The 16,294-nt window shown below is 48.4% G+C and overlaps 1 protein-coding gene across 6 annotated transcripts in view; it reads right to left on the bottom strand.

The window, feature by feature from the left end:
* Tns3 (tensin 3) overlaps positions 1–16,294 on the bottom strand; it is a 204,685-nt gene that overhangs the window by 140,844 nt on the left and 47,547 nt on the right. For all 6 annotated transcript variants that reach the window (XM_048339393.1, XM_048339395.1, XM_048339394.1 and 3 more), the window contains exon 3: positions 13,922–13,959. Coding sequence is in view for 3 of the 6 variants with exons in the window: in XM_048339392.1 (XP_048195349.1) it covers positions 13,922–13,959 (38 nt within the window). In the remaining 3 variants the exon portion in view is untranslated. The remainder of the gene's footprint in view (positions 1–13,921; positions 13,960–16,294) is intronic.

Genomic DNA, 16,294 nt, shown 5'->3' on the forward strand with positions numbered 1-16,294 from the left:
GGATCACATTCCAGGACCAGAACTAGCTGGACCTAGACGTCATTTCCATCTTCCTTCTCCTCCTTTCAAATAAGGAGGACAGCTGGCCACAGGGACAACGGTGGAGCAGCTGTGCCATTAGTGTCCTTTGGCTGCCTGGGTGCCACCTGCCATCCTCAACCTGACCAGAAAGGTACAAGCACACAGCTTCTCTGGATGGAACCACATCCCAGTCACTGAAGCCACAAAGCACTGTGGCTCTTCGCCAGCCCTGAACTGCTCTCTGACACATGTACATTCCTAAATCAAGGAAAGGCATCTTGTAAGGATGGAGAGTTGGTGACAGAACCAGGTTAGCATGTCACCTGCTTGCTCCATCTCCAATTCTGGCTCTGACTTTTCCTTAGAAGGAATTGTCATGGGCTAGGCTGGTCTAACAAATCCTCCTCAACATGAATATGCTAGTGTCCCTTTAGGTCTCACCCCAGGCCACAGACAGACCCTGGAAACTCAGCAGTAGCTGGGTGCACTGAGGGCTAGTGGGGACGGCACCTATCTGGGCTCTGCCTAGGCCACAAAGACAGGTTTTTTGGTTTGTTTTTTTTAATGTCAGTCACATTGAACTCAGAGCCTGGACAACATCCCTCAAGGATCAAGGCTAACACTCTACCACTCTGAGCCACAGCACCACTTCTGGTTTTCTGGGTTAACTGGAAATAAGAGTCTCACAGACTCTCCTGCCTGGGCTGGCTTTGAACCATGATCCTCAGATCTCAGTACTTCTGAGTAGCTAGGATTACAGGGGTGAACCACTAGTGCCTGGCTGACAAGCAGTCTTACAGCTGTCCCACCCAGGGTCCCAGAGCTCAGTGGACTCCCATATGTGGCCCTATTGTGTGTGACTCCACTGGTGCATGACCTGGCAAGAATGGGGTGTGGGACACAGTCCCTCCCCCCAGAGCACATCCTATAACACTGAGCACTAAAAAAGCCACGTTAAAGCTGCCAACTAGCCGAGAACAGGCTGGGCTCCAGACATCAGGGCACACCCTCAGGAAGGCCACGGCCCCTCCATGGCAGACTTGAGTCAAATCCACAGACACGTGACCACAGGTCGAAGCACTGCCTGCAGGTTTTTGTCCTGAGTCAGAGGAGGGGGTCACATGCAAGCCTTGGCAGAGAGACAGAAACAGACCGACTGGGGCTGGGGATATAGCCTAGTGGCAAGAGTGCCTGCCTCATATACATGAGGCCCTGGGTTCGATTCCCCAGCACCACATATACAGAAAATGGCCAGAAGTGGCGCTGTGGCTCAAGTGGCAGAGTGCTAGCCTTGAGCAAAAAGAAGCCAGGGACAGTGCTCAGGCCCAGAGTCCAAGCCCTAGGACTGGCCAAAAAAAAAAAAAAAAAAAGAAAGAAAGAAACAGACCGACTGGGTCTCAATGACCTCAACAATTCTCCTGAAGTCCTAAGAACTTCAGTGGGGGTGGGGAGAGAGCACTGAACTGTGAGCCATGAGCTGGGTCTCTGAGCCCTGGCACTCCCTCTCCTGAGGGTGGCCAGAGCTCCTCAGAGAGGCCTGTGTAAGAGCCACTTTATGGCCTTCTCTCAGCTCTGTCTGGGGCCTAATCTACGGTTACCACGGACAACCACAAACAAACAAGGCTGTGCCCAACCCACACCTGCCTCTGTGGGCGCCTGGATCTCCCAATGTCGATAACTCTCGTCTCCCAGCCAGCAGGTCAACAGGAGGGAGACAGGGGGCCCAGGGCCTCCCACAGGGGGGCTGGGAGGGAGGGGACTGCATCCCAAGGGTGTGTGTATCAGGGAGTGTGTACATTAGGGGCCCTGTCTGAATGTGAGCGTGGTTATTTTCAGTGAAGCAAGGCCCTGGGTTTGATCTCCAGAATGGGTTTGTGTGACAGTGCACATGTACGTGTGTGTGCGCGCACGCGCCCATGTCTGCGTATCTGTGTGAGTGGGTGTGACGGTGGTTGTGAGCTCTCACCAGCGAGTAGCTGAGTGTCTATGGCTGTGAGAACAGGTGACCGTGAATTTGAAATGTGTTTCTTTGTGTCTGTGTCTATATCTGCAACTCTGGACCACAGGTGAATGGCACAGCTCTTTCCCACAAGCACAGTCCTCTCTCAAAAAGGCCTGAGATAGAGCTGCCTTCCATTCCCCCAGGGACCGTCTGTCGCAGGAGAGAAAGGACAATCCTATTCAACTCAAGCATGGCAGACATTGTTTCCCTTATGATCAACACAATTAGACTATGAACTACGCGATTGTTGTTGCCTATTAAATTTTACCTTGGACAAAGCCATACAAAGCTAGATGCTGGTGACTCACACCTATAATCCTAGTACTAGGGTTGATGTTCGAAGTCAGTCTGGGCAGAAAACTCAAGGAGAATCTTATTGCCAATAATAGCAAAAAGCTGGAAATGGACATGATAGAGTGCCAGCCTTGAGAAAAAAAATAAAAGCCAAGGGAGAGAGTAAAATCCTGAGTCCAAGCCCCAGTACCAGCATAAAAAGAAAACAAAACAAAACAAAAAAATGGTACATAGTGGGGGACATTTTTTTCTGCCAGTGTCTAAAACGTCATGGCTGTAACCACTAGCACTATATAGAGAGTCAAGGTAAATTTGAGTTCATTCAACCGTCTATAAATCATTGAAATTCCAATCCTGTTGGGTCATATAAATGAACTTTCTAGAGCCCACAGAAATCTGAGAGGAGAACCCACAAATTCCCAGCATGCTTTCACTCATTCCCACACTACAATGGAAGCCAGAGGGCTTGCATCATCGACCTGCTGTTTGAACTGCTTGTTCTCCACATAATTCTGTCCCACCTCTCCAGCGGACCCCTCCCCAAGTTGGCATCAAGCAGGCATAGAACAATCCTGTTTGTATCAGGATGGCAGAAGGTGAATCAGCTCAGCAGCCTCATGCTTCACTCACTTGAAAGCACTCAATAACTGCACACAGAAACTGGATGTGCAGCTCCATGAGAGCATGGGCTCAAAATGTACCAGGCCCTGAGTCTGATCCCCAACACTGAAAGAAATACAGAAATAAGCCAGGCACTGGTGGCTCATGCCTGTAATCCTAGCTACTCAAGAGGCTGAGATCTGAAGATGGTGGTACAAAGCCAGCCTGGGCAGGAAAGTCCGTAAGGCTCTTATGTCCAATAAACAACTCAGAAAAAGCCAGAAGTGGTGCTGTGGCTAAAGTGGTAGAGCGCTAGCCTTGAGCAAAAGAAGCTCAGAGACGGTGCCCAGGCCCTGAGCTTAAGCCCCAGGACCAGTAGAAAAGAAAAGAAAGGAACACATAAATAAACACACATAGCACAAGTTGTGCACTGGCGGCTCATGCTTGTCATCCTCACTACTCAGAAGGCTGAGATCTGAGAATTATGGTTCAAAATTAGCTCAGGCAGAAAAACCTGTAAGACTCATAGAATTCCAACCTTGAGTGACAGTGTGAGGCCCTGAGTTCAAGCCCCAGTACCAGCACACAAAAATTAGTTTAATTTTTAAGAAACATAAATAGCCCTAAAGCAAATTCATCAACCATCATTCAGATACAAATGGGGTAGAGAAAAAAAGATGAGCCAGCAGCATGTCTCAACTTTTCTTTTTTAATTATGATTCATTTAATGACTTTGTTTGTTTATTTGGTTTCAAAGAATCAAATCCCGGGCCTCATGCATGCTAGTCAAACACTCTACCACTAAGCCACATTCCCAGCCCCATCTCAGCCTTCTGAGAAGCAATTTGATGAGTTAAGCCAAGGAAATAAACATTGCTATGCACAAGTCCTATTATGACATAGAAAATGTGTACGATAAGCTCACAAAGCTAGAGGTAAGGTTCATTTGTGGTTTACTCTTGTGAAGAAACTTCACCATGCAGCCATGCAGGCTGCATTCTCCTTCCAAAACCATAAAAGCGGGAACAGAGCTGGGTGCCAGTGCTCACAGCTGTAATCCTGGCTAATTCAGAGACCGAGATCTGAAGATCATCTGAAGCCAGCCTTCAAAGCTAGTCCATAAAACTCTTTGTCCAATGAACCAGCAAAAAGCCAGAAGTGGAGCGGTGGCCCAAGTGATAGAGCACCAGCCTTGAGCAAAAAAGCTGAGACAAGCCTCGAGTTCAAGCCCTAACACCCACAATCAGTCAATCAATCAATAGATAAACAAATATACATATATTCAGGTATATATACAGATGTACATATATAAATGTGTACATATATACAAATGCATGTGTACACATATACACATGTATCTGTGTATATGTCTGTGCATATGCACATATGTGTATATGTACACACACATACATACATATAGTGAGAGATCACCTGCCCCTCTCCTAGACCTGAGAGAAATGTATGCAGACTGCAGTGTTGTCTGAGCCCAGGTCCCACAGGGTAAGGTGGGGATCACTATTCCCATCTATACACAGAGCAGCAGTCTGTGTGGAAGAAGGGCATGGAAATTTGTTTTTGCCAGTCCTGGAGCTTGAACTCAGGCACCGTCTCTGAGCTTCTTTTGCTCAAAGCTAGCACTCTACCACTTAAGGCACAGTGCAACTTCTGGCTTTCCTGTTTACGTGGTATTGAGGAATCGAACTCAGGGCCTCATGCATGCAAGGCAAGCACTCCACCACTAAGCCACGTTCCCAACCAGGGCATGGCAATTTATAACCTAGGTTATCTATTTCTGAAAAATAAAATAGCAATATGTCTTTATTTGCTCAGTATGACAGACTAGAAAAAGATAAGCTACTTGACTATCCTTGTTTCCATGGTTATCATTTATTATAAACAGGGGATGGGGGATGACATAATAGTAAGATGAAAGTCAGACCTTCCTCTAATGCCGTCACTAAGGGAGGGGTCGTCTTTGCCTGAGTACAACCCCTAGGCCCCAGACTGGGAACTTGAGCAACAGGAATTCTATCTTCTTATGGTCCTGGAGGCCGAAAGATGAGGCCAGGTATGGAGGAAGGGTGGGGAGTAGAATGGGCTGCTCTCTCCTAAGCTTGTAGATGAAACAACTGTCTCCCTGCTTGTGTCTCTTAATCTCGTCCTGAAAGGACACCAGTCACATCCAGCCCTAATGACTTCTTCTTACCTGAATCACTTTTTTGAAGGAGACACTGCCTCTACATGCAGTCAGAGCCTCAGATCCACAGAGCTGGGGGAAGGGGGGGGGGGTCACAATTCGGCCTCTAACAAAAACCAAAAATCTGCCTGGTGGAGAACATTGGCAGGGGCTGAGTCCCTGGGTGGGCATCATGGTGCGGGCAGTCTGTTTCCCAGTTCAAGGCTGTGTCTAAAGAGTTTGTGGGGTGGAGGAGCTCCTCCAAGGGATGGGGGACCCCACCCCCCGCTATCCTGCCCAGAGTCAAGCTTTCATCCAACCCCACGGACAGCAGGGATGTTTACAAAGGAGGAGAGCACAAAGTGAGGGCTTTAGAAACTTTATTAACTTGCCTTGCTTCCTTCAAGAGCTCTCCCTAACTTTGCTTCAGGGTCCTCTTTGTCAGGCTTGACCCTGGGATCTCTAATTAGGTTCACATTCCTCAGGAAGCCCTATTACCCTACCAGGCGTCAAAGCCCAATTTAGCCTGCTCTAATCCCCATGAGAAACAAGGCCGGCAAAGGCAATTAGCCTTCCCAGACTGCCAGCCACAAACCAGCAGAGCAGCCAGGGAACTGAAGGGGGGTACTAGACTCCAGTCTTTCTATTCACCCTGAAAGGTGATGACACAGGTGAAGATCATGCTTTTGGCACAGTGAAAGAACTTTAAAAAAAAAAATCCCAGCATTCTCTGCTCCAGGCCTGCCAATCCTGGCATTCTTCACTCCAGGCTTGCCCCTCTTCACCATCTCAGGTCCCTGCTGCAGGTCAGCTCTTAGAATGCTCATCACTTTCAGGAAAAACTGTGTGTCTATCCCCAGCAGAATTAGGTGGATCCATCTGGAACCTTCTTTTTCCAACTCAGGCTGTGACTCCCTTTACCCAAACTGAAGCAACAGCTCTTGGAGACAGGCCTAAGTCCTTCATGACTTCAGGCAAACAAGACACTACCAGTAGGGAAAGCAATAAAATTAAAACCCAGTTGGGCGGCCTATTAATACTCAAGAGGCTGAGATTTGAGAATGTACTTCAAAGCCAGCCTGCATAGGAAAGTCCATGAGACTCTTATCTCCAAATAACCAGCAAAAAGCTAGAAATGAAGCTGTGGCTCAAGTAGCAGACATGCCTTGAAAAAGCTAAGTGACGGCGCCCTGGTTCTGAGTTCAAGTTCCAGAACCAGCATACACATGCATGCACACATGTGCATACACACATACACACACACAGGCTTAAAACCAAAAATGTACTGCACTGCACTTATCACATTCCCAAGATTTGTCCCCAATCAGAAACAGAACAGAGTCTACTGTTGCAGCAAGTGCTGGAAATTTTCCCCTTGAGACTGTTCTTGTGCCGGCTGGAGTAAAGCTTCGATGAGATAGAACCCCAAGGCAGGACCCAGTTGCTCAGTGACCTGTACACGAACATAGCACTCGAGTCCGTCTCAAGGCCAGAGGGGACAGAAAATCCAAGGCCTTGCTGGACACTCAGCATATAGTTCAGAAAGCTAAGGGATCTTGAGAGGGAAGGCCTATCCAAAAGATAGTGCTGGATGTGGTAGTGCATGCTTGTTTTGGGGTTTTTTGTTTTGTTTTTGCCAGTCCTGGGGCTTGAACTCAGGGCCTGAGCATTGTCCCTGGCTTCTTTTTGCTCAAGGCTAGCACTCTACCACTTGAGCCACAACGCCACTTCTGGCTTTTTCTATATATGTGGTGCTGAGGAATCGAACCCCGGACTTCATGCATACGGGACGAGCACTTTACTAGTAGGCCATATTCCCAGCCCTGGTAGTGCATGTTTGTAATCCCAGCTACTGAGGTACTGGGAGGCCAGCTCAGGCAACGTAAGCAAGGCACTATCTCAAAAAAAAAAAAAAAAAAAAAAAAAAAGGAAGGGAAAGAGATGTGGCTCAAGTGGTAGGGCTTGTTTACCATGGTGAGGTCCTGGGTTCAATCCCCAGTAGGAGAAGGGAAGGAGGGAGGAAGGAGGAAAGGGGTATAACCCCCAATCATTAGGTAAGACCAGAGTCAGGGTCTATAAGCTCTTGGGACAACACTTATTAGACCCTCATATCTTATCTTTCTAAAATAAAAAGATCACACAATGAAGGGTGAATGGTGATGGCTTCCTAAAGAACTAGGGAAAAAAAGCCACAAATCCCACTCGCTGAAGTCTTTTTTTTTTTTAATCTTTTTCCTTGGGTGGGGGAGAGGGGAGCAGTAAATTGTCAAGTAACTACATCAGAATGATTGAATCCATTTCTACAAGGAAAATGCTGGTCTCAAAGCTCATTATCAGCTACATCCTGATCAGTCTAGAAATGTGTCACCGTCAGTTTGTAATTAGTAATAAAGCATAGCCTTGGAGTTGATGAGTAAGTCACTTTAGCTAACTAGAAGAGACTGACATGACCTCAACAGTCACGCCCCAACCTTACTCCCTTCCTGCTCTGAGGAAGACATGCTCAGGAGGCTGTACTTTCAACAATGTACTTGCAACATGAAACCAGATGCCAGTGGCTCACACCTGCAATCCTAGCTACTCAGGAGGCTGACATCTGAGAATCACGGTAAAGCCAGCCTGGGGAAGGAAAGTCCATGAGAATCTTATCTCCAATTAGTCACTAGAGAACGGGAAGTAGTGCTGTGGTTCAAAGTGGTAGAGCACTAGCCTTGAGCCAAAAAGCTCTGGGGCTGAGCCCAAGCCCAGAGTTCAAGCTCCAGAGCCTGCTCCAAAAAAGAAAAAAAAAAAAGATGGCGACATTATATAAGGTTTCTGTGACGCATCTTTGCAACCTCCCACGCAAAGAGGTAGACTATTCTTTCCTCTTGAATCTGGACTTGCCCCAGGCTTGCCTGGTGACCTTTAGTATCAATAGAACACAACAGAACTTCAGAAGCTGGGCCCTGGGGGTGCAGCTGCTGCTCTGCCTAAAGTACCATCAGTATACCCAGCCACCTTGATGAAGAAAAAAAGCCAGAGTGCCCACATTCGCCAGCCACAGGAGGGAGGACCCTTGGGATCCAGCAGTCCTATGCCCACCTCTACTCCCCCATCCCTAGCCCATCTCTGTCAGCTCTCCCCCCTCGCTGTGGGAGGGCTATCATCCTTATGCCTCATCTCTAGTTATGGCACGCATGCTCACACACACTCTACATGGCCGGTCATCTCTGCCCACGGGGAGACAGGGATGTGTGCCACTGTAAACCCTCAATTATAAGAGTCCTTAATAAGCAAGGCTGTGCTCAGGGTCACTGGAAGGGAAACAAGAATGGCTGCCCCCACCCAGTTCCAGAGCAAAAGAAATCATGTGGAAAAGCCATGATCCCCAACCTGTGAGTTTTCTAATGCCTTCCTTCTCAATACAAAAAAAAGTTGGAGGAGGCAATAATTTTTAAAATACAGTGCTGTCTTATTTTTCCCCATAGGCTGCAAGAGTAGCATATACCACTTCCCCCATGGAGCTCTCATTTAGTTCCTGCCAGTAGCTTCACACTCAGAAACAGTGGCTTTGGTCATAGGGCGCCCAACAGAGAAGCTGTGAATCAGGCCAAGGCCTGGCTAAAAGTCCTGAGGAGGAGGATGGCCAGGCGGCTTGTACTGAGGAGCTGTGAAACGGGCCAAGGCCTGGCCAATAGGTCCTGAGGAGGAGGACATCCCTGCTGCTCATGCAGAAGACACTGAGATCCGAGATTTCTACCTGAAAATGGAAACAGGCAGCTTTGGGTCCCTGACTTCCTAGTCGTTTTATTATTTTTTAAGTGCCAGTACTGGGGCTTGAACTCAGGACCTCAGGCTCTTACTTGGCTTTTTCCGCTCAAGACTGGTCCTGTACACCTGAAGCCACAGCTTCACTCTCAGCACTTTCCTGGTTAATTGGAGATTAAGAGTCTCATGGACTTTTCTGCCTGGGTTGGCTTTGAACCCCAATCCTCAGACTTCAGTTTCCTGAGTAGCTGGAATTACAGGCATGAGCCACCAGCACCTGGCACATTGGTCTTCTGAAGGCAGGACAGAGGCAGAGAACTGTTCACCCTTGCTTTTCAGGGGCTTGTAGGAAGTCAAAGCACAAACACAAGACCACAACGGTGACCACGGACAAAGCAGTTATCCTGGCTAGATCATCAATGGACCAGAACCAGCGCAGTCCTTCCTGAGACAGGCTATGGCCGTGCCAGGCGGGCACAAGGGCAGGATTCTGGGGAGGAAGGAATAGACAGACAGACAGATGGGAAGCTGGAGTACCCGGGGGTGGGGGGGAGGACACAGAGCTGGGCAGAAGGGAAAATACCAAAGAGGCTGGAAGATGAAGGGACAAACAAATGCAGATTTGTTTCAGGGAGCACACAGACTATAGACTGCCAAGTGACAACTTAGCATACAGTAAAGGGCAGATCTTCTCAGCATAGCATTGATTTAAAGCTAATATGTAATCCACACAGATGATTATGCAGCCATGCATGGCTGCACGATAGAGATGTGCTCTGAGAACTGCAGGCCGCCGGTTTTGTCTGTGGGAACACCAGGCAGTGTGCTCCCACAATTCACATCCCCACCAGGCAGTATGCTCAGACAATTCACGTCACCACGTCACCACCATGCAATGCTAGCTTACAGCCACCGTCACAGAGCCAGTTGCAATGGCTGTCATTTCCTTTGGCCACTTGTTGGGCGGGGTTAGGAAATCCTACACAAACACAGCTTCAATTTAAGCCATCCTAAAGAACAAATATGTGACCACAAAGTGACATTTACACTGTTAATTACACAAGATGACATGCTCCTGCCAGTCTGGCCACCAGCTTCCAAGGACAGTGAGAAATCTGTGCTTCTCAGGATGAAGACACTTGAAGCCAGCTTCACAAAGCATCAGCTGCAGTTATCTCCAGGAACGGAAGCTTGTAACACATGCTGCACTACACCATGATCCCAAAATGCTTAGGCAAACAGCTGCATATTACTTTGAAATTCACCCTATAGGCTAACAATAATCTATCTATCTATCTATCTATCTATCTATCTATCTATCTACTTACCTACCTATCTATCCACACTCTAGCTTGGCTAACTCTGACATCTTAGATTGAAAAAAACTGGGAGCACTTCTAAAGAGCAAAGGTGTTGATATCTGGGCAAAAATGGAAGGAGGCAATGCTCAAATTTTAAAAAGATGATCCTCCTGTCATAAGCTCCCTCCTGCTTGCCAGAACCCCACTCCCATTCTGGGTCAACCCCCGTACCTCCTTTTCCTCCTTTCTTCCTTACCAACATCCTCATAAAACCTGCTATATATATTTCTCCTCCCTCCCCCACCCTCCTCTTTCATTTTGCCAGTCGGGCCTGGGCACTGTCCCTGAACTTCTTTTTGCTCAAGGCTAGCACTCTACCACTTGAGCCATAGTACCACTTCTGGCTTTTTTGTTTATGTGGTACTAAGGAATCGAACCCAGGGCTTCATGCATGCAAGGCAAGCACTCTGCCACTAAGCCACATTCCCAGCCCTCCTACTTCTTTTATCCCTTATGTCAGTGAGTCAACCAATGGCAAGAAGACAACCAAGTCACATGACTCAAGCAGCTCATGTGTTCAAATGGAATCACCCAGAATTCCAGGTAGCAAAGCATTTGGGACTCCCAAACATGGCTGAGAAAGGGGCTATTTTGTTTTTGCAGAGATGAGGATGGAACTCAGAACCTTGTACTTGGCAGGCAAGTGCTCTTCCATCCACTGAGCTAAATCTCTAATCCCACAAAAGGGTATTTTTATGTGTATTACAGGAGAGTACTGTCACTCTCACCCACTAGAAGAGACTGAAGCTCGAGGCCTATCTTAGTCCATCAAGGCTTTATTAACAAAATACCCTGGGAAGAGGCTAAATTCTAAGTAGATGAGACTAGAGGCTGAACACCCTGAGATCAAGACATCGGCATATCTGGTGCCGGTTGGGAACCTGAGTTCTGATTCTCACATGGTACCTTCTTCTCACTGTGTCTTTTCATGATATAAATGGCAGGCAAGGAAACTCTTTGGGTTTCTTTCATGAGAGCACTAATCCCAATCACGAGGGCCCCAGCCACGTGACCTAATCATCCCTCTGAGGCCCTACCTCCTAATTACCAACACTCTGGGGCTTGGGTTTCAAAATACAAACTTCAGCTGGCGGCACTGGTAGCTCAGATGTGTAATCTTAGCTACTCAGGTGGCCACCAGCTACGCGATGCTCTCTGCAGAGCAATCTCTCCAAGTCCTCAGAACTATCACTGCCTACAGGCCTGGACAGGGGCCTAGATGGGAGCCTGTGCTGGTGAGCCTGACAGAACCCACCGTGGTCATAGTAATCAAGTCTACCACACAAGCGACAGGGGGGCGTGGGCAGCCCTCACACTCAGGACACCAACGAGGGCACACACAGAGCACCTACCATCACCCACGTAGCAGCAGGTAGCACAGGCCCAACAGCAGACCCTCAGCTGCTTGGTACCCATGGCTCACTTAGCTACTTAGTAGGATGAAATCATAACATTGAGATTCAAAGGCAGGGAGGGAAGACCATGAGATTATCATCTTCAATTAAAAAAACAATGAATTTGGAGATGTGACTCAGATGATAGAAAACCAATCTTGAGCGAAAAAGAAGCTCAAGGACAGCACCCAGACCCTGAATTCAAGCTCCAGAACTGGCAAAAAAGACAAACAAAAGACCCAAATCTATAGTGATGGACTTAGGGGACCTGCCTGCCTGGTAGCCCATACACCACAAATAGTCATAAAGAGCCCCAAACCCAAGTGTGATTTATGATACACAGTGTGGCAATGGGGGCAGGAGAAACCTCCTTGCAAAGCTTACAAGGCTGCGCTGCCGGCCAGGCCACGGAACCCCGCCCCACATGTGAGCCACGCCAGGGCCGCTGAGAACTCTCAGCCCTCACATCCCCAACAACGACGGCATTATGGTTTTAGAATAAGAAGGTGCTTTGTTGCTACTGGTGACATTTTCTCCTGCTATTCAATGCTGTACTATCAAAAAAAAAAAAAAAGAATACAGATACATTTCTCCCTGGCAGGAGCTGATAGGCGTAAAAGCTGATCTATCTATCCAATTGCTATGGTTAGAAACACCATCATCAGTGATACTTTTGGAATATTCTTTGAACCTAAGAAATCAACATCTCCCTCCCCTCACCCCGTAAGCTGCCAGAAATGGAAAAAAACAAGGGACAGGCTCATTTCTGCAGCTCAGCCAAGGGAGGCAGGGAAGGTGACAGGATGAGCCTCAGAGCCCATTTCTCCTGCCCACATCAGGGAGGAGACAGGGCTTGCAGTCAAAGAAGCCTCAGGTGTGAGGGCAGCATGTGTGTCCTCGACAGGGAGGAACCTCTTCAAGTTTAAGACCTGAAGGTGGAGGAACGTCGTCTTCATCAGCCACATGATCCCTGGAGGAAGTAAGGAGTCAGTTGTGTCCCAAAGACTTAAGACACGTCTCAGGATCGGGCCTCAGTGCCCTCTCTGCTGTGCCGTGTGTGCATACCCCTGCTAGGAGGAGGATGTCTTCTCCAGAGCAGAGGGGAAAGTGGAGCAGAGTGGTGGCCCTGCCTGCCACCATCACAAGGCCCAGAAGAGCGCCACGGGGCTTCTGGGAAAGGGAGGGTGGGAAGGAGCGGCAGGCAGAGCTCGGCTGCCGGTCTGGGGATGGGTAGCAACTAACTGTATCAGCAGCCAGTGCCACTGCTTACTGCTGCTGCCCATTCTGAAACTGGATAGACATCCAAAGGAAAACTCATTGCTCAAACACATGGCTTCTCTGTGTGCATGGGTATATGTGTATACATGTGAGTACACACATGCATGTCCATGTGAGTATGTGCATGTGAGTACATGTGTATGTGCACTTGCACACACACGTGGTGTACTCACCAGGGTGAGTGAAGCATGAAGGCCCCTTTAGTTCTCATATGGAAAACACAAGCTAGTCCAGAGCACCATGAAATGAAATCTGCTTCTTGCACAATCTTCCGCTCTGAAGCTAAGGACAGACGAGGTCCCTGGAGAAATGACTACCCACAAGCTTTCTAACAGGAGCAAAATCCCAAATCCCCAAAGTCTCATCTCCCCAGATCATAGCTCCAGTAGCCCGCTGGACATCAACAGGGGTAAAGCACTGAAGCCCCATTATACCAGCTAGGAAACCCAGAGGTGCAGACATTGGAATGGAAAAAGAAACTTCAAACTCCTTCCCAACAGCCCACAGCTCCCTTCCTGCCACACCCCAAGTCCAGCGAGGCACAGCCAGGCCTCAGCCATCGGGGGCTCCTCAAAAATATAATCTCTCCTAAGGATGTGCAACGCCAGCCTACCCAGCCTTATGCCAGGGTTCCAGGATCCCTGTGGCAGCTGAAATTCCCAACCATCTTCAAAGGCAGGCAGAGCAGCCCGCCAGGCTTGGGCCCCCACTCCCTCCACGGAACAGGCGCCAAGGCAAGGAGAAAGCAGGGATCACTTGTCACTGAGAAGGAGCTGGCAGTGGCACAGCCAGGAGAAAATTACTATCAATTCTTATCTGAAATCAAATTCTCAAGAATTATTTTCTATAATTAAACACAGGGTTACAAACATCTTCAGTTTATTCTTGAGATGAAAAGTATATACTGCATTCTGAGAAAGCCAGTCTCTTTTTCCTAACAATTCTCTTTCTGTGGCCAGGAGCCCCCTCCCCCCACCTTCTCCACGTCTCACCCAACCAAGGCCAGCTTGCTACAAGAAGCCCCATGGGAAAGCCACACTCCACTTACCTGGCCTTCACATTTCTTGTGGCAGGAATATTTGCAGGCTGGAAAAAGAGAAAAAAAAACAAAAAACAAAAGGAGAATGTGAATGTGCATCAAACAGTCTCAGCAGCAATATTCAATCATTTGCTTCTTCAGAAAGTACAAAAGGAGCCGGGCACCGGTGGCCTCCACCTGTAATCCTCTCTACTCAGGAGGCTGAGAACTGAGGACCAGGGTTCAAAGCCACTCCAAGCAAGAAAGTCCATGAGTCTTATCCCAATTAACCAAAAAAGCCAAAATAGAGCTGTGACTCAAGTGGTGGAGTGCCAGCCTTGAGTGAAAAAGCTCTAAGGGACAGCACCCAGACCCTGAGTTTAAGCCTTAGAATCAGCAAAATGTAATTTTTTTTAAGTCTATCGAAAGTCTCATGGCACCCTTCCTGAGGACAGTTGAGCCCTTAGGACCCAAGGCAGAGCTGGAACAGGAGGTGACCAAGGACATGAAATATGAAAGGACAAGGGGTTACAGGCCCAGGGGTCTATCTGAGAGAGTCAGAGCATGTGTGAGACCCTGGGTTCAATTAACAATGTGAAAAACAAAAGCTAGACTACTCTCCATAAGCAGGTCTCAATTGGCCCAAGTGTAAAATTTGTCATAAGCTGATTTGTTTTTCAAGGGGGCACATCAAGGCAAGTTGGGCTTCTCAAGAAGAAAAGGCAGTAAGTTTAGGCAGTAAAAACTATTCGCACATGCCTACAAATGACAGTTCAATCCAAGAAGAAAAGACAAGAGGAGAGACAATGCCCGCTGTTCCCACTGCAGGCTTTACAGGAGTGAGCAGGTCACGCATTTGATCTCTGTACTCTATCTACTTCCGGGCTAGCTAAGGAGGGACTGTCAGAATAAATTCATGTCTAAATTCCTGCGAGGGGATCCTTCCACAGGGGTCATTGAGTGCACAGGGGTCATTGTGTGCATGGAGCCAGTCCTAGAGACCCTAACAATGCAGATATTGGGGCTGGAACCAATGCGGATTTCACAGGCCCCTCCCTCTTCCCAGGAGACCACAGCTGTGCCCCAAGGCCTGAGACCGGCCACGGTGGGGTGCCAGAGTAGGCCCCACCCTGGCACAGAAGGTAGGATCGGGACACTAGGGAAAAGAAACCCACTACAGCTGCCTGTGAGAGCCCCAAAGGGAGGGTGGGTACCTTCCCTCACTCCCCCAACTCTGTCAGACCAGCAGGGACACCTGCCCAGGACTTCCTGTCTGGGCTCTGTGTACAAATTCAAGGACCTGGGATCTAAGGATGGCGGCTCAAAGCCAACCTAGGCAGAAAAGTTCGTGAGACTCCTATCTCCAACAAACCACAAAAGGCCAGAAGTAGAGTTGTGGCTCGAATAGTAGAGTACCGACCTTGAGCACAAAAGCTACAGGGCAGAACCCAGACCAAGTTCAAGTTCCCTTCCCCCTCAAAAAATAAAGAGTTTGGTTGAGAGGTGAGGCCCTGGAGTTCAGGAAACTTTCCTCTGAGTCCTGACGGTCTGTCTTAGATGGAGAAAGTCACAATGGGGATAAAATGAATCACAATGAGGATAAAACAGGTTAAATCTTCCCAGGGCCTGAGAGTTAGGGAAACCAGTAGATACTAACAAAATTTTGGGGACTGGGAATATGGCCTAGTGGCAAGAGTGCTTGCTGTGTATACATGAAGCCCTAGGTTCGATTCCTCAGCACCACATATGTAAAAAATGGCCAGAAGTGGCACTGTGGCTCAAGTGGCAGAGTGCTAGCCTTGAGCAAAAAGGAAGCCAGGGACAGTGCTCAGGCCCTGAGTTCAAGGCCCAGGACTGGCACAAAATAAAATAAAATTTTTGTGTTTGCAACTTCAACGCACACTTTATCTCTCCCCCCACCCCCTCTCTGTCTGCTTCAGAAGACTGTTAGATTATATATCCAAATATTTATTCCTTATTTGCTAGCATGTATAATACACAAAGATGGCCAGTGGTTTTCTACTGGGGAAAGAAAGGGGGTGAAGTGGAGTTTCCACGATAGTAAAATCCAGACACCGCCATTCTGGCAAGTGAATGGCAGGAAGAACTGAGTTGAAGCACCCAATTAGTGAGAACCAGAGATGCGGGTGGGGAATCCTGTAGTCACAGCCCCCACCCTCCCCCCAGTAGCAAGTACCTGGTCTGTGCCATGCAGTACTCAGGCTTGGAGACAGCACCCACAATTACTGAGTTATCACAGCCTGGATGACACAGAAGCATGGGAGGAGGACAGGGTAGGCAAGATGCTGCAAGGACACTCGAGCAGCCCTAGGCCAGGCTCCCTAGCACCAGCCGGAAAAGAGCCTTCAGGTGACTCCAAGCCAGAACCAACCCCCAACTCCT

This window comes from Perognathus longimembris, chromosome 2 (genome assembly GCF_023159225.1).
Source record: "Perognathus longimembris pacificus isolate PPM17 chromosome 2, ASM2315922v1, whole genome shotgun sequence".
NCBI lineage: Eukaryota > Metazoa > Chordata > Mammalia > Rodentia > Heteromyidae > Perognathus > Perognathus longimembris.